The 24,206-nt window shown below is 47.7% G+C and overlaps 1 protein-coding gene across 1 annotated transcript in view; it reads left to right on the forward strand.

Annotated features, from left to right (window-relative positions):
• Nucleotides 1-23,565, forward strand: part of Ildr2 (immunoglobulin like domain containing receptor 2) — a 57,664-nt gene extending 34,099 nt beyond the window's left edge. The window contains exons 5-10 of the mRNA XM_060364618.1: nt 457-603; nt 1,585-1,761; nt 9,879-9,992; nt 14,405-14,618; nt 15,521-16,226; nt 17,541-23,565. Of these exons, the coding sequence (XP_060220601.1) occupies nt 457-603; nt 1,585-1,761; nt 9,879-9,992; nt 14,405-14,618; nt 15,521-16,226; nt 17,541-17,576 (1,394 nt within the window). The 3' untranslated portion in view covers nt 17,577-23,565. The remainder of the gene's footprint in view (nt 1-456; nt 604-1,584; nt 1,762-9,878; nt 9,993-14,404; nt 14,619-15,520; nt 16,227-17,540) is intronic.
• Nucleotides 23,566-24,206: the final 641 nt, after the last annotated feature.

Consider the following 24,206-nt stretch of genomic DNA (forward strand, 5'->3'; position numbering starts at 1 on the left):
GAGTGCTGGAGCTATAGGCATGGACCACCGTTTAGGGCAAGGACCTTTCACTTACGAACAAGATTGGTTTCATTATAAAAGACAAGCGTTTTCAGGATCCACCAGTTAGGGGCCCAGCACGCAAGACCCCACCCCCACCCCCAGCTTTTGCCCTGCCTTTGTTCCGATACAGTCAACAGTTGAACATTTTCTCCAGTTAAGAACCCCAAAGTCTCCAGCCACAGGGCTGGTGACTTGATGCACCCCAAGAGATACAGGTCGCCTGACTTATTTTCCCTCTGTGGCCTGGCATTTCTCATTCTAAGTTCTTTGTGAGTCTGGGGCCTCTCTTTCCTAGTTAGATGCCCTTTCTTCGCAGGCTCTTCCCACTCACCTCTTTTGCAGGGAGACACCCACCCATGTATGCCCTGTCCTGAAGGGCCTGCCTCGAGTAGATCTCTTTGTGCATCCTTCCAGAGTGGGTGTTCGTCGGCCTGGTGATCCTGGGGATCCTCCTCTTCTTCGTGCTGGTGGGGATCTGCTGGTGCCAATGCTGCCCCCACAGTTGCTGCTGCTATGTCCGCTGCCCGTGCTGCCCAGAGACCTGCTGCTGCCCTCAGGCCTGTGAGTAGGGATCTGTGGGGGGAGGGGAGCAAGCCATCTGACGGCCATGTGCCCTAAGTTCCTCCTCCACCCCTCACCTCTGGCTTCAAGGAAGACCACCCTTGTTTCCCGCCTCACCTCCATGCACGCCTGCACGCTCTTTATGCACACCCATCACGCATTCCTAGTGTTCATGGACATTGCAGATTAAAGGAAGGGCAGGGTCAGGATGGCAGAGTTGTGGGGCAAAGCTGTGCCCTCCCCTTGGAGCATTCAAACAGAGAAACCCTGCACCAGCCAGTCTCCTCTGATGCAGAGAACACCTTCCCTTTATAAACCGGAGTATAAAGACTGACTTTTCGGCACCATCCAGCAGACATCGGTGAATTTTATTTACCCGTAGGATGAAAATGGGCACAGTAAGGGATCAGTCCGCATTTGGGGATTCACAGGAAGTTTGGCTTACTGGCCAAGCCCACGAAGACATTGAGTTTGATGTCCCAACCATAAACTGAATACATCTTGAAAGAGAGAGGTACACTCTATCTTTAGAATCTTTAGGAGTGAAACAGTGTCAGCAGGAGCTAGGCTACTGGCTCAGGGGCCATATGCATACCCAGTGCTTGCTTCGTTCCACCTGGAAGCATTCCTGAATGACCCTTTGCTAGCCCCCTCTGGAGGGACCATGGTAGCTTCTACTCAGGGCAGTTCCAAGTGGAGATGCTGCCATGACAGCTCCCAGATCCACCTCAGCGTTGTTCAGTTGCCTGATTCTGAACACTGCCGTTCCTCACGTTGCTGCCTTTTTCGTGGAGCTGGAGGAATCCGGGGGTGGGGTGGGGGTGGTTCTAATAATTCCAGTGAACCAGTTCAGCCCTGGAAGAATGAATATACGTTTGTCTAGGAGCTCCCTTGAAATAATGGAACCTCAGGGATTCCGGGCACGAGGGTTGTGAAGGGCGGGACTACATAATCTCTCTTGCTCTTCATCTCCCTCCACAGTGTATGAAGCAGGGAAAGCAGCCAAGGCCGGGTACCCTCCCTCTGTCTCCGGTGTCCCTGGCCCCTACTCCATCCCCTCTGTCCCTTTGGGAGGAGCCCCCTCTTCTGGCATGCTGATGGACAAGCCGCATCCGCCTCCCTTGGCACCAAGTGACTCCACGGGAGGAAATCACAGTGGTAACTGTAGCCTCGCCCCACCCTATCCCAACCCCTCCTCATTCCTTACTGATGAGGACAGCCAGTTCTTCAGTAATGTATCTCTGGGAAAACAGCGATCTCCAGTCCAGAAAGGGGGCCCGTCCAGCTGAGGCAGATATCTTTTGGGGGGTGCACATCAGGCTTTTCAAGGGTTACAGGACACTCTGGCCCTTGCTTTCCTTTTAGTGCTCTAAGACTATAAAAAGGAGTTTGCCATTTAAACGATGGTCCTGTGGTTAAAAGTGATCTGATGCCCACCTAGTATTCAGGACTGTATTCAGCAGTGAGCTGGACAGTAGACCGTGGAGAATAAGGTTTCTCAAAGGAGGGAATGGATTGGAGTTATTACAGTGTCTTCATGGAGGTGATGAGATCTGAACTGGACCAGGAGGGATGAGGAAGATTTAAGAAAACTGTGTGGCTGCTGACTGTCCCAAAGAAGCGAGGTCGGTAGTAGAGTGAAACCCCAGAGCACACAATGTGAGCATTTAGGTGTCCAGCTGGTCAGATGGCCTGGGAAAACACAGAAGGATTTGATGGAGATCAGAACGAGCCTTGCTACCTCTCCAAAAGAGCAAGTGAGAGCCGCTGTAGGCAGATTGCTGAGTGGAGAGCTGGCAGGTGGCAAGGTGGGAGAGGAGCTCAGAGACGGAGAACAAAGCTTTGAATACGTTGTTCAGTTATATGAGCATCTGGTTTATGATGGAGACAGTGGGAGTCGAAATGCCAAGGTAAATCTGAGAAATGCTTTGAAAGAACTGAGGCGTTAAGAAACGAAGCAGAGGAAGACTCCAGGATGGCCCCGAGTTATTCAGCACTACAGATCATAGGCAGAAATTCAGTATTTGGTAAAGAGGGCTGATGAGAGGGACAATCAGCTTTATTTGAGATAATATGAGTATGTGGGGGGAGTGAGGGCAAGGGGGCAAAGCAGAGTGGAGAGGTGGAGAGATGCTGGGATGCAACCTTCTTGAAGGCACAGGATTACAAGACTGTGGAGGTTAAGGCTGCATGCATAGCTGATTTTGGTGACTGCGGTTCGCATGTGTGGGAGGCGAGAAACGGTACCCGGCCCACATAATGAACCTCCAGGGCCTGGCTGCGGCAGGCAAGAGTGGATATCCTCAATGAGTAATTGGTATTTGTGTGTCTCTTCCCTTGAACTATTAGTAGAATTCTGACGTCTGGGAATGAGTCACAAACTGAGAAGGAGAAGCTAATGATCAAGGACCTGCAGAGAAAAGCAAAAGATAGACAGCATAGTCCGTTTCCCTGAAGGAAGGACGGGCGCAGGAAAGAGTGGAGCTTCACGCATGCTCAGTGGCTGCTCTCCCTTTACACCTTCTTCCCGTCTTACCTGAACTCACTTTACTCTTTAGTTAACAGATTATCACAATAAAAGAAGTCTGATCTAGCAAGTATTCCTTCTTTTTCTTTTTCTTCTTCTTTTCCTCCTCCTTCTTCTCTCTCTCCCCCCACTCTCTCTTTTTCTCCCCGCCCTCCCCTCTCCGAGGGGCTAACTACGAAGCTTTGGCTAGCCTGGAACTTGCTATGTAGAACAGGCTGACCTTAATCTTTTCTCCATTCCTGCTTCTCACGGTTTTAATCATTTTGGCCGCTTCCCACCATATTTACCAACTGCATTTAGAAGCAGAAAAAAAAATGTATCATATCATGACAAGAATTCCTAAGACACGGTAGTTGCTGCCTTCACTGCTTACCCTGTCTGGTGGCATCCCTGTAGGACAGAGTTCTTCCTGTGTTTTGTGCTTTCCTTCTTAGCCACATGCTTTGTCCCTTTGGCTGGCTCCCTTGATGACAGCAGTAGTTCTGGGCAGTGGATACCTTTGGAGAGACAGAGAGTTTGATCTTTGTGCCACTTTTCCCAAAGCGAGAAAATGTTTTCCAGGAGCTCTTCCTTTTTCTAAGAAACCCTTTTCCAGCAATTTCATCTGAAAGAATTGTGTCCCATACCCATTGCTAAACCAAATGGGCTTGAGCTCACGAAGACTCACCTCTCAGACCTAAACAACTCTTCGCCTTGGAAGTGAGCAAAACTAGAGTTCATCCTGTTAGCCGTGAAATAGAGGAAAGACGGCAGCTAGAGCTGACCATAACTATTCCGAGGCCATGTTATCATTATACGTGTGTCTTGCAGCATCAGGACAGAGTTTTTTACAGTCCCCAAGAGCACATTCCGAGACTCACGGGCAGCACTATTGGTGATGTTTAGCCAATTTTTGCTTTGTGAAGACAGATTGGGCCAATGTAGATTATTCCTTAAGGAACACTAGGAATGTTAAGAAACATTGATTTGTAAAAATATGAATTCCACCTTTTTATATTTTTATACCACTCCAGCACCGGGCTAATCATCTGGAACAGTAACTCTCGGGCTGCATTTGTACACAACACCGTTCTGAATGCTAGTTAGGAAAGACAGCGGCGATGAGATAGGCAGAAACGAGCGAGCCCCTCAGTTACCAAATGGGAGAGGAGAAGAGGCATGCTGATTTTTTCACCCCGTTATTCACAGCCACTACTCAAGTGCCTCTCTGTCGCTGTGACAACAGATGGGCATCTCCTAGGCTGTTTTGGATCCATCTCAGTCGGGTTCTCTGCTGAATACCCACACCTCTTCTGGTTCCCACCTCACAGCTCCGACCTTCTGTCTCAGAGTCTCTTTCCTTCCACTGGTCAACACGCTCAGGGCTCTGCTGCAGGAGCACAACCCTTCGTAAACCACTCTGGTGTTGTTTGTCCGGTCCTTCTCTGCTCCTCGCACCCAGCCTTCTTGAGCGAGCTTTGAGTGCCCAATGTGTCTGTTCCCTTCCCTCTCACCAACTCGGCTCACTTCCATCTTGGTCCCACCTCGCTGCCCAGTGGCTAAATCCGATGGTAGCTTCTCAGCTCTCAACCTCTCTTGACTTATCTAAGATGCTGGGCATGCCTGATGCAATCATCCTTCTGTGCCTTTCTCGCTCCTCCTCCTGCTTGTTTCTCTACCTGTTCTGAGGGTGCTGCTGTCTTCCTTTCTGTGTCTTCCTGATGTTGGCGTTCCTGCTCTGTCTGTGGTCTGCTCTCTGAAAAATCCTGTCTACTCTCATAGCTTCAGCCATCATCTGTCTGCTGATAATTCCCAGTCATGATTTTCCCATCTTCTCATCTTCTCTTCTGCTGTTAAAGCCCACATATCCAACTGTTTCTGAATGTCTCCAGGTTGATGTCTTATAGACATCAGGAAAATTCAGTCTAATGCTTCATCTTCAAACCAGAGTCTATATAACTTATCTTAGTTGGTAGCATCATTTTCTGCCTAGCGGCCCAAATCGGAAACAGGAATTCTACTCTTACTCTTTATTTTTTTCACTTTTCTTGTCCAGTTGGTCACCAAGGCCTTCAGATTATACTTTAACCATGAATTGTTTTATTTCCCTCCATCTCTACTGTAACTGTTGTGGTCCTCATTGCCACTACCTCCTGTCTGGCTTGCTAAATCAGCTCCTACCCCTATGCTTGCCTTGCTTTAATCCATGTTATCTCAGTATACCTGAACTTCATTCATCCTTCTGACTAAAGAATCAAGTAGACAGGTAGGGTTTTGAAGTGTCATTTTAAACCTAATAGAGGTGTGTGTCTATATATATGCCTACTGTATGTACACAGAATAGGCAAATTTTAAGAATCACTTCTTTGAGCTACTGTCACCCTGGGGGTGGAATCTGGCAGCTGTTCCATCATCCATAAACAGCCTTACTGAGCTCATTAAGATAGGATGGGAAGAACAAACGTATGTCGATGGAAGTACACCTTGGAGACTGCCTGATGAGCAGGTTTTCTACGTCAGATTTGGGCTATAAATGGGGAAATTGAAAAATAATCCAACCTTGATTAGGTCAAAACAGCAGTGTAAATTCTTTAATAATAGGTTTTTGAGATTATGGTTTGGCATCACAGGGAAATTTCTAATGTCCTCTCTCTAGTAAACTTAAAATTAGAAGATTAATAAGAGAGGGGCTGAAGTCTGGAGAGCCACGCAAACCAAAGGACTTGGACTAGGCTGAACTGGGAAACAGAAATAAATCATCAGTGACCCCGATCTAAAGCATCCCCAGGAAAAAAATCACTTTTTAAATACACTGGACTTCGGCCGATAGCCTAGGACATTTCTTACTAAAATATCACCACACTTCAAAGAGTTCTCTTGCCTTTAAATTATACATAAAAACCAACCTGATGCCATTCCATGAGGGTTTTCTGGATGGTTGTTTTGGTTTTCTTACTGTATGACCTTGGATGGCTTCAAAAGTGTTATGTAGTCCAGGATAGCTCCAACTCAGGGCAATCTCTGACCTCGGTATCCCATGTATTGGGATCATAGGCATGTGCCATCCATGGGACTATATGTTTTCAAATCAAGGGATAACCTATAGCTAGGGCTGGTGACACACACTTATAACCCCAGCACTCAGGAGGCAGAGGTGAGAGGAGCCACAAGTTTGAGACCAACCTGGAATGTATAGCAAGTTCAAAGCCAGCCATTTAAAAAAAAAATTACAAATTTCACCTGCCCTCAAAGAAATGAGAAAATCATAGTCTAGCACGATGGTTACTGGAGGCTTGTTAAAGGAAATAAAATGGATAAGAAATACAGAGGAGGATATAGAGAAACTGTAATGCAATCAGAAAGAAAAAAAAATCACACTGTCGGAGAGGATGAGGAAAGGTTTTTCTGGTGACTCATATGCTCTTGAGCACATATGTGACACAGAGCCAGATTCTATGGAAATGCAAGAAGAATTTAGTGTGCTCTACAATCAAACTTGCAGCTTACAATTTTATATAAAAATTCCACACCCTTTGAAGGGAGAATTGTCTTGATTTTTAGCAAATGAAACTGAATGGATGGTGCACCCAAAGTCTGAAGAGCAATCATTTGCCTCTGTCTTTTGACAAATTAGAAGAGTTTAAACCTCTGAAGTTTCAAGGCTGCTGGGATGGAGGAGTCAAATGAAATATTCTGGCACAGTAGAGTCTCTTTTTCATGCCAGGACTGAAAGCTGAAACTATCCTCTTCCCATGTGGCTGTAGTTACTGTAACTTCCCAGAGATTGATAACCCATGCACACAATCTCATCTGAGTCATAATGAGGAGTGTAATTTTTTCTAATGACACTGAAAACAATCTAAGCTCCTCCAGCTGTTGCTTGGCATAACCTACCCCACCCCCATCTTCTCTCTCTTTCTCTCTCTTCTGGGTGACAGCTGGTACCTAGTTATATATAGCCTTCCCTAGCCCATGACCTTTATTTGGGTAGAGTGCTTCCCATATGAAGAATACCTAGGCAGAGCCAGGGCTGCAGGTGGAGGACACCCCCTCCCCAGTGCTGGCATTCTTTCCTCAGAAAATGACTATCAGAGATGACAGCCACAAAACCTTCTTGCTTCCTCAGGCTACCATTCAAGCCCTTCCCTTCCTGATTAAAATCCTCCAGTAAATCACATAGCTCCCTATACCATACTTTGTAACCCACAGAAACACTTGCTGATCACAGTTTTTATTCACTCATTCACTCATTTAACCATGCCTTCATCCATTCATTTGAACGTGCATGTTTTGAGTGTCTAAAATGTGCCAGGCTCTATGCCAGATACTAGAGATTCGTAGGTGAACAGAGAAATCTGGTAATTATCTTCATGGAGGTTATGGCCTATGGATTAACAATGGGAGGCAAGGATACACTTTCCAAAGAAGCCATGAACCCCTTCCATTCTTAGGTTGGGAGTAATTCAACAAATACGTAAAACACAGTCTTAGGCACATGGAAATCTTAAATTATAATATCTTCAAAAAAAATTTTAAGAAGATTATAGACTTCTATATAAAGGACTTGGAACAAACTAGAATATATTAAGGCCCATAACAGAAATTCAAATCAAATGATTTTTAAGTTGGGAAAAAGATTGGAACAGAAAGAGACAGAATCATAAGACCCAAAGGTAGCTCTGTGGATGAGGTGGCATTTTCGATACCCCAGTTCATTATAGAGCCCTCAAGTGGCCCACCCATTTGCCTTTAGTTGTCTCTCTCCTTGAAGTAATCCCATGGAAACTGAGTCCCGATGGCTCTTCATCCTCCAGAAGTCCCTCACTAAGCTTTACAGCATCACCATGCCCAGATCCCTGCTTCTCAGCCCTGCACCTCATCCATCAGACATAACTGCCTTGGTACAGACATAGCAGCTCTGTGGGATAATTGTATTTTAATTGAACTGTCTGTACCACCCTATAAACGCCTCAGCAGAGATGGAAGAACGTGCAGCTTGATAAATAAAATCATTTCTGCTAATAATTCCGTTGGCACAGGCTTTATGGATGGACCTAACCTCTGGTAGAAGGAGTCACTGAAAACTATGTGCTGAAGACTCATTAAATTTTTTTTTCTAAGTCATTTCACAATTTGAGATGGACATGGCCTGCCCGGTATTTTCTCACACGGAAAAATCTGTGCACCTGCAGGAGGGTGAGTGGGCGGCTTTTTCTCTTCGAGTGCTTGGATTGTGATTAGAACATTGTAGAACCTTATATTTTAATCTTCCATGTAAGTAGCTAGAGGTTGAGTGGTGGAGTTGTCCACAGAGCAATGCATCCAGAGACATGAAACATCACTTTTGTTGAATGCATATACATCTCTGTATTTTCTGTATTTTTGTTGTGTGCACCACTTTGGGAACAGGTGGTGTTGGAGTGGAGGTTTTTGGCTACCATTTTACATGCCTGCTGGGTAAAAGACAGGGAAGGCCATGCTGCGTGCATTCAGTCCCCGGAATGCTCCGAAGACCACACCTACTGCCTACTCTGGGCTTTACCCATCTTGCCTTCTTCATCTACCTCTTTAAAAACAACCACCCAATCAACCAACCAACCGAAACCGAACACCACATCTCCCCCTTCTACACGGTAGAGAGGCGCGACGCCCTAATCCAGGTAATGAGACCACATGACTCAATGCCGGGCGCTGCCAACTGTTCCAAGCCATGCTCTAAAATCCTCCTTCGCCAGAGTTGCTCAACCACCAAACGTGGCTGCCAGCTTGCATAGTTGTGAGGGACGAGCATCCTTGTAAACATTTGGCATAGTGCCTGGCACATTGCAGGTGTCCAGTAAGTATTGTCTACTTACCCCTCAGGTCCCTTTCTCATCTTCATCCCCTCCCCCCACTTATCCATTATGCCTGTTGTCTTATCACCCTTTGGGCTGGTGGAGTGAAAGGGATACAGGGCACGAGCAGCATTTGTCTCTGGCAGTGTGAGCGATGGAGACGCAGGAGATGGTTATTATTTCCCTTGCTTTAGTTTTGGATTTTTTTTTTTATTAAGCCCTGAAAAATAACACCTGTCTCTAACCACAAAGCAGCAGGTCGAATTAAATTAGTCACATCTAAAATATGGCATTCCTTTTTCCTAAAAGGAAAATGCTAAGGAAATAAAAGGGAAGTGCGATTAGAAATCCGCGGTGTCGCGCAGCTTGTTTTGTGCTGCTGTGTATGTGGTTTAGAATCTAATATTAGCTCTTAGGCACGTACCATCCAGCTTAAGGGATTTTTTTTTTCGCCATCTCCCAGGCAACTAGAGGCTTTCAGTCTGCCTTTGTGATGGTGGGAGATCTGTCTTAAAGTTACCTGCGCTTCTACCAAGCGAAGGTGTGAACCTCATGCTGGAGAGGGACGTGTGCCCTAAACCTAGAACGGGGTCTCTTTCTCTTTAGTGTGACTTTGCTCCTCCAATGGAACTCAGAGGCTATGCACAGATGAGCCTTCGGTATAGGTCAGACAACAGGAAGGAAAGGGTGACAGGTGACTCAAAGGACACTGCAGTGGGGCTTGGTCGCTGACCTCCAGTTTCTTTGTTCCTGATAGAGGATGCCAAGTGTACCCCCCCACCCCGTGTATAAACTGTAGTTTATCATTTCTGGATGATTGCAAAAAAAGAATTGTCGTAACTGGGAACCATGTTTTCTGCTTAGTGCAAATGAACGGAGGCCTCCTTTTCTTGACTGTCCGTTTGTAGCTCACCCTCTTCCGCTTTCCTCCACAGTTCGCAAAGGTTACCGGATCCAAGCTGACAAGGAGAGAGACTCCATGAAGGTCCTGTACTACGTGGAGAAGGAGCTGGCTCAGTTCGATCCAGCCAGAAGGATGAGGGGCAGATGTGAGCATCTGTTAGTCTCATGTGATCTGTGCTTCATTAAGATTTGGTGGCTAAAGGGGACACGGGGTGGTTGGGGGTATGTGTGTGTCATGTCATCCTATTTGAAGCACTGAGCCAGCACGTGTGCTCGCAACACAACCACAGGAAGCACCTCTGAATACATGGGAGAGACTAGAAGGGGCTTCCGGTGGGAAGCGTGGGGCAGTCACATGTGGCTTATGTTGTCTCCCTGTGGGGCGTTCTGTGCCGGTTGCTGTGGTCTAGTAATCCTGGGTTTAAAACGTTTCATTAGAACAGAGGTACTGTTATAATGCGCACATAGTACTCTTTAAGTAATACTCAAAATAGTTACTCAAGGCGTGAGATGGCTCAGTCAGTAGAGCCATTGCTGAGCAAGCAGAACAAGTATGAGCACCCGTGCTCTGGTCCCCAGCATGAGTGCAAGCACGCAGACCCGTGTTCAGATTCCCAGCACCGGTGTAAAAGCTGGGCCAATAGATCACATTAATAACCCCAGCCCTGAGCTGGCAGAGACAAGCTGATTCCTGTCTCTCAGTGGGTGACCATTTTAGCCAGCCAGAGAACTTCAAGTCCATTCAGAGACCCTTTATCTCAACTAAGGTTGAGAGTATCAAGGAAGATACTATGTCAACCGATTTCATTTGCATATGTGAGCATCCTTGCTTGCGTGCACGCACAGACACACACGCACACTCAAGAAGTAGCTATTCAGTTTCAGCTGTCTCCAACCTGGAAGGCCCTCACATTGAGCAATCCAGATGCTGACTTGCCACATGGAGGCTTCATTGAAAGTGAAATAAGAAGTCTGGTAAATGAGTCTAGGAAAAAGGGGCTGGCATGCCTCTGAGATGCCCAAACCACAGAGATTTCAGGGTGAGCAGAGAGGCTGGGCTTCTTGTCAAAGGAAGTTCTAATTACTGAGTCTGTTGGTGGCGGGCCCCCAACCCTTAACTTATCCACAGCCCTTGGAGGCTGCAGCTGACACTGCTGATTCTTCAGAGTGGATTCCAAATTACTGTCTATCATGGGAGGCAGAACGGGGCAGGTCTGGCTCAGATGGGCTAATTATCAAGAGGGTGCTGGCAAGCCTGGTGGTGAGGTCACTAGGCCCTTTCTTTGAACCTTCTTCTTCTTCTTGGAACCAACAAGAGACTTGATGGAGCTGTTGGGAAAACAGTTCCAGACTAGAGGAACTTTATTCAGATTAAGGACAACATATTCCACCCAGTTTACAATTCTAAATTCATCCTGTCTCCGTTGCAGCCATTGCTGCATCCTCCCACCGCAGAGACTATAAAAAGACCATCTCCAGATTGGAATGTCAGGAATGCAGATGTCACTGCACTTGACAAGCTGGTTGTAACGGTGTTGTCATGGATCTCTGTAAGGGGACAGAGACAGAGAGAGTCCTAGATCAAATGAGAGGCATGGGCAAGAAATCTACTAGTGTCACGGCTTAGAGGAACAGTGAATAACGAGGATCGAAGGTAAAGGATTGACTTGAGTGTATGTGGCATCTCTTGGCTGAACTACCTTGATCCCAGAGGTGTTCAGGAGCTGGTCTCAGTGTGGTGGAATCTTAGAGTGGAAAGAGATCTTTGCAGTGTTCAGATGAGGGAGGAGAAGTAGCTCCGGGGTGCAGTAAAGGAATTAGAGGAACTCAGATGATTCCCAAGCTTGTGACTTTCATACAAAAGCTTTTGAGCTAAGCCTAAACTGGCCTCCTTGCCACCGTACAACCAGAGGCAGCATGTGGGCCAGTGCCAAGACTGGAACCCAGACCACCAAGTACCTGCAGATTGACAGTACAGCGGCTGTGTGGAATGACGCAGCAGAGGTCTGGCTCTGTTCTGAAAAGCAGAGCAGACCATGGAATTGGGGCAGTCTTGAAAATCTCATTGTTAAATAGATTTTACAGTGGTCTCACAGATTCTGTAAGAATTGGGGAGGTCCACAGTCATGAATTTGCTGATCACTGTGATCCTTTGTGATACCCCTTAAAAGTGGTAGCCACTCTTGGATGCTTATATTCTTGGAATGTCTAGAGCAGGAGTCTGCAAACAATATCTCCTGGACACAGGCATTTCAATTTCTGGGTTTTTTAAAATAAAGTTTTATCGGAACACAGCCAGGCTAATGCACTTGTGTGTCTTCTATAACTTCTTTTGAATGGCAGAGCTGAATGGTTATAACCAGTGTGGCTCACGAAGCCTACAATGTTTATTCCCTGGCTGGTCCTTTACAGAAAATGTTGTTCTACTCCTGTCCCAGACTGGCAGTATTCTATGTCTGTCAAGGGGTTGATGTTCATGTTTAACCTGGCAGAATGTTTAGTGTAATATACACCCTGTATAGCTTGTTACTATGAGTGGACAAATGCTGATAGTTCTTACTGTCTGGAGAAATGAAAAAGGTCAAGTATTCCTTGAAATTTATGGAACATTCTGAGCCAACAATACTGTTTTGCGATGGTCTCATCAAGTGTGTTTTAAAGCTTTTTTTTTTTTTTCCTTTGTGTCTACTAGGAAGCTGGAATTCATGGGGATTGTGAGGGAACATTCTAGATTCTAGCCAATAGTCTGTGAGCTGATTTAAAAAAAAAATGGCCTAAGGGCTCAGTGTGTACGAGTGTTTGCTGTGCAGGCACAAGGACCACAGTTTGGACTCTGTCCTCTATGTAAAAAGCTGGATGTGGCTGCAGTTTCCTGTAACCCCAGCTCTGTAAGAGGGCAGAGAGAGAAGAGCACAGAGCATTGCTGGTCATGGCTTAGCTCCAAATTTAGTGAGAGAGTAAGGTGAACACATGAAGTCCTCTGGATTCCAGATACATATACAGAGGCACACGCACACACACACACACACACACACACACACAGATGTGCAAACAGGCATGGCATAGTCTATCTCTTTAAGAGGTACACAAGATTAAATTTTATTGTAATTTAATACCGAATGACACCATAAGTAAATTGTGATTGCTGTGTGTGCTCAGTAAAACAAGACCAGGAGGTCCTGCTGTTGTACAAAATTCCTCTGCTCCTCCCAGTACCACAGGGATGGAGGGCAGAGGGAACCTGGGATACACAGTTCTGCCTCCCACATCTAGTCTCGGCTCACCTTTCACTCAGCAGCAAGGACTTAAGCCAGTAAACGTTGTCTTTAATAATATTTTTGAAGTCTCAATGAAAATATCTAGAAAACAAGTGGATTCGGTTACCTTGCAAATAGGTTCACTAGATTTGTTTGTTAAGTAAAACGAAATTCAACACATTTCTAAGTTCTACAAATAATCAATTTTTTTTTGTTATTTTTTTTTTCCAGCCCAGATAAAAATTCTGGTCCTAGGTCATAAGCACTTCTGCACAAAGCCACAAAGCTGCTTAGGAAAGGAGAAAGCTGTGACGGGCACCTTCCTTACATTTTTTTTTTTTTTTAAGGCAGGGGCCCAGGGACACAAAGGGGAAGTCTGGCCACTTGGGACCACATATACAGTTCTTTGGGAGGGCGGGAACAAGGCTACTCAGCCTTGGGAGTAGATCTGGTGCCACTTGGGCAGGGCATTACAGGTTCCTACATGTGTGTGGTCTAAAAGCTTAGTGTGGGAAAACCACGGGTGCACATCCTCTCTCCCTGGCTTCGTGCTCTCTGGGGAATGGAATGGCTCAAGGAGAGAGGAGACCTCCTCCTCCTCCTCCTCCTCCTCCTCCTCCTCCCCCCTTTCTCTCTTTCTCTCTCTGTCTCTCTTTTGACACAAGGTTTCTCTGTGTAGCCTTGGCTGTCCTAGACTTGCCTTGTAGACCAGGCTGGCCTCGAGCTCACAGCAATCCCCCTGCCTCTGCGTCCTGAGTGCTGGGTTCACAGTTGTGTGCCACCGCCCGGGGCATGAGCCTCTTCTAAAGTATGTTCTTGATACTGGCTAGGCAGGCAAGTAGAGAAGATGCTATGTAGGAGTGATGGCTTTCTCCCCCCTCTTTGTCTCTTTGGCCCAATGTGGCCCGGATCATTGAAGTTCATCACAGAAATTATATAGGACAGAGAAAAACATTTGAACAAGGGCGATGATGTACCAGGAGGCCAGCTGCACGCGGCCTGAGCTCTGGGAAGCCTGCCTTAGGTAGAACAAAGGCAATTGTCTTCCTGTTCCAAGAACAGCATGTAGGAAGCCGTCCTGGTCCTCTCCGTAAGCAAGTTGGGTTTGGGCCGGAGCCAATCCCTGCTGAGCTAGGCACACAGATACCACCTGTGCAGATCTACAGCGCACACTGAGGGGGTCAGGATCAAGACCCCCACCCTCCCCCAGGCAGGAGTTTGTGGAGTGTGTGATCTCGGCCCCTCCCAGCATTCCCTTCCTCACACGTAGAAACCGGCAATGCCCGATTTTGTCCCCGCAGATAACAACGCCATCTCGGAACTCAGCTCCCTGCACGAGGACGACAGCAATTTCCGCCAGTCCTACCACCAGATGCGGAACAAGCAGTTCCCTATGTCTGGGGACTTGGAGAGCAATCCTGACTACTGGCCGGGTGTCGTGGGAGGCAACAGCGGGACCAGCCGGGGGCCGGCCCTGGAGTATAACAAAGAGGACCGTGAGAGCTTCAGGCTCAGGTGATGGCAGTGAGTGGGTGGGTGGGGGGAGGGCACCGGGCTTCTCTTCTAGGTTATTCTGCTACATCGCTTTCTATAGACTATGGGATGTCTCTTTCTTACACATAGTATAGCCTTGTGGTACCACACGTGAGAAGAAATCAGTTAAGGCTTTTGAAATGTTCATCTTAGGCCCCTTAATGAACCCGGACGTTGATCTCTTCATAAGCTTGATCCTATAACCGTTACAGATGCCCACCCCCCCATCTCCATTGTCCTGATCCTTTGTCGTGTGATCGGCAACCATGCCGTCCTATTAACACTCTTGTAGTTAATCCTTATACTTCTAGAAGGCAGCTACCGTTAAAGCTCCTACTTTAAGGTGAGGAAACAAAGTTCCTGGTGACAAGTCCAAACAACGTTTAACAGTTTGTGTGACAGCTTCCTCCCTGCATGGCGCCATCACCCATCGTCTGTCCTACAGTAGCCCCACCCCCACTCCCAACCTCTCCTTTACCCACTGCAGAGGTCTCTGGCCTCCTGACTTAACAGGTAACTTGGGCCCTGCCTCTGGCAGACGAACAGTATTCCAGTCTGCTGGGACCGGAGTTTGTGGGTTGCTCTTTGCTGTGGTCGTGAGGGTGGGTGGAGGCTCGTGGCTGTCAGCCAAGGGTCTCATCGTGATCAGAAGGTGATCCGTGCGTTTCGGCACCACGGAGATAGCAAGGTGTTTTCAGATACACAACTCTATCCCGGTCCTTCACCCAAACTCCCGAGAGAGCCAGGGTTGCTCTCGCTGGACTTGCAGCTTCAAGGGTCATTCGTCTCGCTGGGTGGAGGGTTGAGGACGGGCCCCTGGAGCTTTGGGGATGCCCTGCAAGGGATGCGTGTCCACGCAGTAACCAGCGACCATCTGCCCGCAGCCAGCCGCGCTCCAAATCCGAGATGCTGTCGCGGAAGAACTTCGCCACGGGCGTGCCGGCCGTGTCGATGGACGAGCTGGCGGCCTTCGCAGACTCCTACGGCCAGCGGTCGCGGCGAGCCAATGGCAACAGCCACGAGGCGCGGGCCGGGAGCCGCTTCGAGCGCTCGGAGGCGCGGGCCCACGGGGCCTTCTACCAGGACGGCTCGCTGGACGAGTACTACGGGCGCAGCCGCGGCCGCGAGCCCCCGGGGGACGGCGAGCGCGGCTGGACCTACAGCCCGGCTCGCCGCCGGCCGCCCGAGGAGGCGCCCCTGCCGCGCCTGGTGAGCCGGACGCCGGGCACCGCGCCCAAGTACGACCACTCGTACCTGAGCAGCGTGCTGGAGCGCCAGGCGCGGCCCGACAGCACCAGCCGCGGGGGCGGCGGCAGCCTGGAGACGCCGTCCAAGCTGGGCGCGCAGCTCGGCCCCCGCAGCGCCTCCTACTACGCCTGGTCCCCGCCTGCCACCTACAAGGCCGGGGCCAGCGAGGGCGAGGAGGAGGAGGAGGACGACGATGCGGCCGACGAAGACGCGCTGCCTCCCTACAGCGAGCTGGAGCTGAACCGGGGCGAGCTGAGCCGGGGCCCGTCCTACCGCGGCCGCGAGCTGCCCTTCCACAGCAACTCAGAGAAGAGGAGGAAAAAGGACCCCGCCAAGAAAACCGTGAGGGTGCACCCCGAATCCTTCCCGGGGCCGGGGGAGGGGGGGTGTGAGGTAGCAGGGCCCCTGGCAGGAATATATGGGGTTGGAGGCCCAGAGAGAGGCACCCAGGCGTCAAGGTCAGGTGGAGAAGGTAAACGTGGGGCCCTCAAGAGATGAGGGACCGACAAAGCTTTCGGGGGGAGGGGGAGTTAGGTAGGGTTTCTCTGTGTAGCCTTGGCTGTCCCAGACTCGTTTTATAGACCAGGCTGGCCTCGAAGTCACAGCAATCCTCCTGTCTTTGCCTCCCCGAGTGCTGGGGATCACCATCACATCGCATGCCACCACAATAGAACATTTTTTTAAAAGCAAATAACGTATAGATGATTGTAGAAAAGCCCTTCAAATGGCGAGCTGCTCCGCTGGCCTTTACCTGGGTTTCTGTGGTCTGCATGCAAAATAACCTATGCGTGCTTTTGTGGCCCTTCTTAGCACTTATCCCGGGAACACCGAGCTAATTACAAAGGACAGCTCAGCCTCTTCTTCCTGACTGTTGAATGAGCGAACGCCAGGTACAGCCAGTACCTTGCATACCTGAAGGAGGCCTTTGCCTCAGCTCAGTTCTCTTGTGCATGGGCCTGCGCAGGCTCGATCGCTTTCTCTGTAAATGCAACAGCAGTCTGTACAGTTATGTGTACCCAGCGGGGCACGGAAGTATTTCTACACACACACACACACACACACACACACACACACACATTTGGATGTCACTCGGCGTGCCCAAGGATTTCTGTTCATCAGCTAATCTGCCTGCTTGGCATTTTATTTTCCCGATTCTAAGCTGTGCTGGCCTGCCTGCATCCTCAGTTCTGGGGCCTTTTTTTTTTTTTTTTTTTTTTTTTTGTATGTGACATGGAGAGAAGGACAATGAACAGGAGAAAGGTGTTTGGCATTATATTAATCTCCCCCAAGCAGCCAAGTGGTTTTGTTGTTGTTGTTGTTGTTGTTGTTCCTGAGCAACAGATATGCAATGACTGTGAGGAAGGCACTTTCAGATGACTTCAGGCTAATGGTACACCACCCAAACTCAGTATTGTAGACTTCTAACGGTCATTACTCCTAAGACAATAGAAGTCATTCTTTGGCTTCGGAACCGAGTTCTATGCGATGGGTGCTGCTTTAGTGTTCTCTCGGCTATGGCGTGGTCATCAGCCATCTTACAAAGCCCTAAGTCGAGATACTTCTGGTATCTTTCATCTCTGCCCAGTTAGCAGTCAGTTGCGTCTGTTGGTTTATCCATCTGTGGTTTAACGACGGGCACTTTCTGCTTTTTCCTAGAGTGACTTTCCAACCAGGATGTCCCTTGTGGTCTGACACTTTCAAGACACCTCTCTGGATTACTAGAAATCAGATGCAGACTGCGGGACAAGACACAAATCGGAGAGCCAGCGAGCCCGGGACCTTCTCCTGCCAGCAACCACCTTGGAAGACCTGCCGATCTCCACCTTGGCAAGGGGTGGGAGGCGTCCTGTGAGGAGGCCGATTTCAAACCTTCATGCCCATCTCTCTTGGGAAAACAATGTTGTGTGAGAGCAAACCACATGATAATATGCCGTGGAGTTTACCCTGCCCCACCCCCACTTCCTTAGCAGAATCAAGACTCTGTGTCCAGTTTGGAAACAGGTAGCTGAAACAGGTAGTTGGACCCCCGATCTCTAGAACTCACCTATGCCTGCAGTATGTTTTTCTACGAGTGCTGTTTTGTGCTTAGAGACAGAAGAATTTGTTACTCCTGTCAGGAGACCTTCTGCTCACAAGAGAGCTAACTTCAAGGTAAAACGTACCTTTTATCCCCATCATTTCCAGTCACTGGTCAATGAGTCTTGTTATGCTAAAAATCAGAAGGCCTTTAGTGAGCTTAGTGGCAGTGACCTCCTTGGCAATCACAGAAATGACTTCAATTTGCTGCTCTGACTCACAGTTCTAAGTGGCTGGGACAAACAGAGGATAGCATTTTGAAAACCTGTCTAAGTGGTCTTTCTTTTTCCATTCAGAGAACGTAAACTGCTTTCTATCTTTCTGTTGCAAACAGTGACATCCAAGCCTTGAACCCCTAAGGCCTGCCTCCCTCCCTCTCCTCTCTCTCCCTCCCCCTCTTCTCCTCCTCCTCCCCTCCCTCTCCCTTTTCTTCTTCCTCTCCCTTTCCCTCTCTCTCCCCCTCTCCTGATCTTTTCAGGGCTGGTGGCTCTGAGGGTGTTCCACTCTACTCTCTTGTCATCAGGTGCCTTTGACAGCTGCTTAAAACACACACGTAAAAGAGGAGAAAAGGAGATAGCAGTGATGCAAGATGAAGAGTCTAGGAGGGAAACAATATACAGTCTGATTATATTTCCAATGTGGACTGTTTTCCCCACAAACACACTCAGATACGGGGGTGGGAGGAGTTCATTTAAAGATCATTTCTGCCATCCTGATTGTGCCAGTGCAGGGTCCCAAGGATGTGGTATCTTCATCTCTTGGCCTCACTGGCCTGCCACTATGGGGAGAAGAAAGATACTACATTCTCAGCAAGAAGCTCTTCCTCTTTCTACCCTTGCAAAAATAAAAAATAAAAAGAAAGAAAGAAAGAAAGAAAGAAAGAAAGAAAGAAAGAAAGAAAGAGAAAAGAAATGGTATTGCCTAAATCCAAATTGAGAATGGTCAGGACTTTGTAATGCATGTCAACTGCCAAACTGGCCACAAACTCTGCCCCCCTCAGATCCCTGTTTGTGGAGTTTGTCCTCTTGCTGCTCATGGACCCTGTCAAATGCACCTGGACTATCCTACATGATTAGAGAAGAGCCTGGTCACTGCTGTCATCGTGTGCGACCATTTTTTATCAACTCTGAGCAGACACGGAAGAGCATCTAGCCATGACCAATAAAAGGACTGCCTAGCTGAGCGGAGCCCAGACTGGGAATTCCCACTTGAGAGAAGTTTGGTATTCCTACATGTCCGTTCATCACAAAGGATAAAAGCTCTCTCTCATCAGACTGTTTGGCTCTGGATCGGTGGCTCACCCAACCTTAGGTGTTACACAACATTCACTTTCTTTGGTAGACTTTCAGTCTGCATTATTGTGCTAAGACACATGCTTGGGTAATCCTGTGGTGACCTCTTCTCTACTTACTCATCTGTGTATAGCCTCTGAAGAAGGTTGGCCAGCATCTCCTCAGACTCTTCCAGGACCACCTGACTAGAATTCCAGAGTCCATTCTGCTAGCATCCATTGTACTTCATGACATTTAAAGAAAAAAAAAATGTCCTATATGTGATGTAAGAAGCTGCTGGGTCAGGGTTGAAGGGGTAAGCTAGTATCATCACTTGAAGGAGAACTGGCTTGCCAGAGGACTTCACAGTTGCTGTGGCCTGCCCTAGATGGATCAGGAGGGTACTTCAGCCCAGTACTGGCACTTCCAAGGGCTTGAAGACAAAAGCCATAATCCTGGTGCTGAGTTTTAGACTTGCTAGTGTCCCTGGCCTCAGAAAACCTAGGTCTGGTCTGTCTGTTTGGGCTCTAAATCACTGACAAAAACATCTCTTGATCACCAGCTTTTGATTTCAACTTGCTCAGGCGCTTCTGAAGAATATCGGATAGCAGCAGTGGCCACTGTTATACTGAGCACTGTGACAGGCTTCTTACCACCAAAGAGCCCCGTAGCGCAGGCTAAGGAGACCAAATACATTGCTTTGTAAAGCCAAGGGGCATGCGTGAGCTTGGTGAAATCCCAGGGGGAGCAATAGGAGAAACTGTTAAAACTGAAAGCATAACTTTCCAAAGGCCTACAGTTGTTTTTTTTTTTTAAGCAATGTATGGAAGATAACAGGCTTTTGAAATAACTGGGGGAAAGTGGGGCACAGATTGTTCTCTGCAAAGCTGCGAGAGTCACCTGGGCTTCCAGACATTCAGCAGAGGGGAAGAACGGTAGCTTCTGGGTATGCAGATAGGAGACAAGGGTGAATGGACAAGGCAGAGCTGGTCGCCCTCGGAGCCCTCAGAGCTCTCGGTGCCCTCGGTGCCCTTGACTTTGCTTCACACATCCCTTTGTTTCTTCTCCAAATACTGTGCCCTGAAGAGGAAGTGCCTATACATCTCAGTTCTTTTCCTGTTTTCTCTAGGGCATAAAGGAAGTACTGTATACGATGTGGTCTCCACCCACTGAGTCCCTACAGTTTGATAAGGAAGATAAGACATGACCAAGAAAGGATGAGTATATTTTATGCAGATGATAAGAAATAGTGCTATGGATAGATTATAATAAACCCAGAGATTTAAAATGGGAACTATTTTGATATTTAAGTGTTGTATGTTTGTCCATCCATCCCATTTTTAGGACGTGCTTGGTGATCTGTAAAAGTCTGAGCTGAGGAGAGGTGAAGGAGAACAGAGGGATGAGTGGCAGCTCTCCCTCTCCCCCCAGGGCTGGTGCAGAAGCTTCTGTCTCTGCCTGTGACTCACAGCTGAGCCAGGGACAGGCTGGAGGAGGAGCTGTCCCCGGTGCTCGGAGTTCTCGAGGCCGCGTGTAGACTCATTAGGACTGAGCTCAGTATTCGGTTCTTCCATCTAAGCCAGCCCAGGGAGCTCAGGATCCGGTCCCCCAGGCGCTTGCACCTACAGCCTGGGGCTTACATAGGCTGGGCATCTCACTGCCTTCTCACGACCTTCACTCCGTGCTTGGTGTCGGGCTGGGCATACCAGGTTGAGAGCGGGCTGGTGCCGCGAGACAAATTGCTCAGAACTTAAGCGGTCTTTGAGACGAGTGCAGTAACGGACGCTGCTTTGGTTCATCCAGTCCCCGCCCCCTTTGAATAGACGGATAAGCCATCGCTTTCATTTATGAAGTCGCAAACCCGCCAGATCTTTAGACTCCCAATCTGTAGGTCTTTTCTGTCCGTGTTTTATTGCCCAGCCATAAGAATCACTTGCCTGGGGATTAGAGAGAGGTGGCTCGGTAGTCAAGAACACTAGCTGCTTTAGCGGAGTACCTGAGTTTGCTTCCGAGCCCCTCAGGATGGCTCACAACTGTCTGTGACTACAATTCCAGGGGAACCAATGGCCTCTTAGAGCATCTGCCAGCACTTACGTGTAGGCAAAAATGCTCAGACAAAATAAAAATGAATACATTTTTTTAAAAATTAAAAAAGGAAGTGGGCTGGAGAGATGGCGCTGTGGTTAAGGATACTGGCTACTCTCCCAGAGGACCCACATTCATTTCTCAGCACGCGCAGCTTCCTACCTCCCCTTGTGGGGGATCCGGTGCCCTCTTCTGGCCTCTACAGGTACTGCACACATATGGTGCACAGACACACATGCAGGCAAAATACACCCATACAAAAAGAAATAAAGCATTTTAGAAATAGTTGGTAAAAATAATTTCTTGCCTGTGGGGCTAGGAATGTAACCCAGTTGGTACAGTGCTTGCTTAGCATGCACAAAGCCCTGCATTCAAGTCCTAACACTATAAACTAGGGCTAGTGGCACATGCCTGTGATCCCAGCATTTGGGAGCTAGAGGCAAGAGGGTTAGAAGCTCAGGATCATCTTTGGCTATAGAGTGAGCTCAAGGACGACCTAAGCTATGTGATACTCTGGCGTGCCCTTAATGGCTGGCCAGGAGTATTGTTGGGGCTGTGGGTTATTTTATTAAAACATGCCAGTGAGGTTCCTCGAACTCCATTAGGGCTAGCACTGGCCAGGCACCCAGCAGTCTGGCCATGACACTGGAGCCTGGCTCATCAGAGTCCAGCTGAAAGGAAACATTTAAAGAGAAATAGTTGGAAGTCCACCCCCAGGAGCCTGCCTGAAATGTTCCAACTCCCAGAATAGTGATCTGTTGTGACAGGCTCAGAGCAGACAACAGGAATTACAGGTAATTTTCTTATTCCCTTGATGCCATCCTGAATAAAACTTAGATCATGAATAGAAAGAAAGGAGCTGTCAGGGAAAATGGCAAGCGTAAATAATTTTTAAAGGGTACAAATTAACAGCCTTGTTAATAACATAACTTTCATGTTAGGACCAAAAAAAAAATGGGTGGAGAAAAACAATAAACTATACAATGTTACCCCTTCCAAAATAAGATTTAATTGTGGCCCGAATCTTATGGGAGTTTAGAAGTGATGTATAGAATGTAGAAATCATCCGAGGAAATTCTGAGATTCTAGAAGCAAAATGGTGCCTAGTTTTTCCTGCCAGGACCCTACCTCCTACCTCTAGTCACTTGGGATGATCACTGAAGCTCAATGGCCCTAGTACCAACAAAGCTGAATAAGGAGAAGCTGAGTTGCTTTAAGTGACAGCCTGAGGCTGACATTGCTTAAAGGTAAGATTGGGTTTTAATGCTATGTGTATTACTTTTGTGATGCATTGCTGTTTACAGACCAATTCCACAAGCACCGCCCCATTCGTTCTTCACAGCAAGCCCTGTGATAGAGGTAGGGTAGGTGTTCTCCCATCGTGCAGAAGGTGGAACCAAGCCAAGGCTGAATATGCCAAGTGACTCACCTATGGCCAAATGGCTTTTAGAGTCTTCAGGTGGCCTTCTGGCTGTCTAGGGTTCTTTCCAGTTTCTGCAGTACTCACGGGCTCAGACTCCAGTTTATTTTCTTCCCAACCAGATGTGTAATGAGAGCCATGGGCTCAGTGCTTATTCCTATGTCATCGGCGAGGAGAAGCCTTGAAGACAGGCATTTGCCACTTCATCTATCCACGCACCATTCCGTGAAGTCTTCCCAGAGACGGGGTGCCTTTGCTGGGGAAGGGTTTCACCCTCAGTGTGGAGCTGTGAGGGGGAAAGGCTTTGACACATGACTTCGTGTGCTCTTCTCAAAGAGGCATTTCTAAGCCAAGCTGCAGGTTCTTCCAGGCTCAGACTTTTGTAGTTGCTGGCAGGAGCCATCATCTCCACTATGTTTTGAGATATGTTTTTTTTTTAGGTAGAACTGAGGACCCAGGTCTAGAGGGAGACAAAGAAGGTGAGGAGGAGAAAGTTGTAGCGGCAGAGCTAAAAGTCGTGTTACAGTTTTTGGTGGGGCTGACTCCTTGCATCCAGAAGGCTGGAAAGATACCAGTGCTCTCTTGCTATGCCTAATGACAGAGGTGTGAGACACAACCCCATGTGAATTTTCCTTGTGAATATAAAGAACAGTGGGATGAAAAGACACCTACTTCGTGAGCATCACCTGCCCAATCGTTTTCGCGCCTTGTCTGTGACATCAAAACTGAAATGTTTATATCACTGTCACCTGTGATTTTTTTTTCCAATGTCAGACATACAAAGTGCATTTGATTGTAATGTTTAAAGTAAATAAAGCATTTTCATCTACTTTTGCTATAAAGAACTCAATTGATTATGCTACGGTCTTACAGGGAACGCTCTCTCCATGACAAAACCAATATTCAGTGGCACATGGATGGAAATGGCATTATGAAGCCCAGTACTCAGTATTGCTATCCAAATAATGATAATAATAATAATAATAATATACAGTAATGCTCTCCAGAGGCAGACGTTGCCAGCTGTTGTGTATTCTAGCAGACTTTAACGAGCTTTGGACAGGGTGAATTTCTGTGGATGTTCAATGTGACATCAGGACACAAGGTAGATGTGATGGCGTCTGGCTTATTTTCAAAAAAAGGAGTCAGCATTTTCTTGACAGAATTTACATTTGGGAGAATGGAGGAGGGAAGCCATTCGTGGGAGGACATTTTAGTTTCTGAAGAGCTTTGAAGAATTCCACAGCACCATAATTAAGGGAAGGCAATTAAAAAACCTTTGTGAGCATAAACAGTGATAAGTACCTTGTGGAGCTATTAATCCCTTTGATGACCAGGCCCTGTCAAGGGGTTCCAGAAAACCTGTCTATGCTTGAAACATTTGGCCCTAACTCTCTTCTTTTAATAATTCTGTTAAAATATTTCTATGTAGGTTTAATTTAAAAATAGAATCTAGCACAGTTAAACTCT

This window comes from Meriones unguiculatus, chromosome 11 (genome assembly GCF_030254825.1).
Source record: "Meriones unguiculatus strain TT.TT164.6M chromosome 11, Bangor_MerUng_6.1, whole genome shotgun sequence".
In the NCBI taxonomy this organism is placed as follows: domain Eukaryota; kingdom Metazoa; phylum Chordata; class Mammalia; order Rodentia; family Muridae; genus Meriones; species Meriones unguiculatus.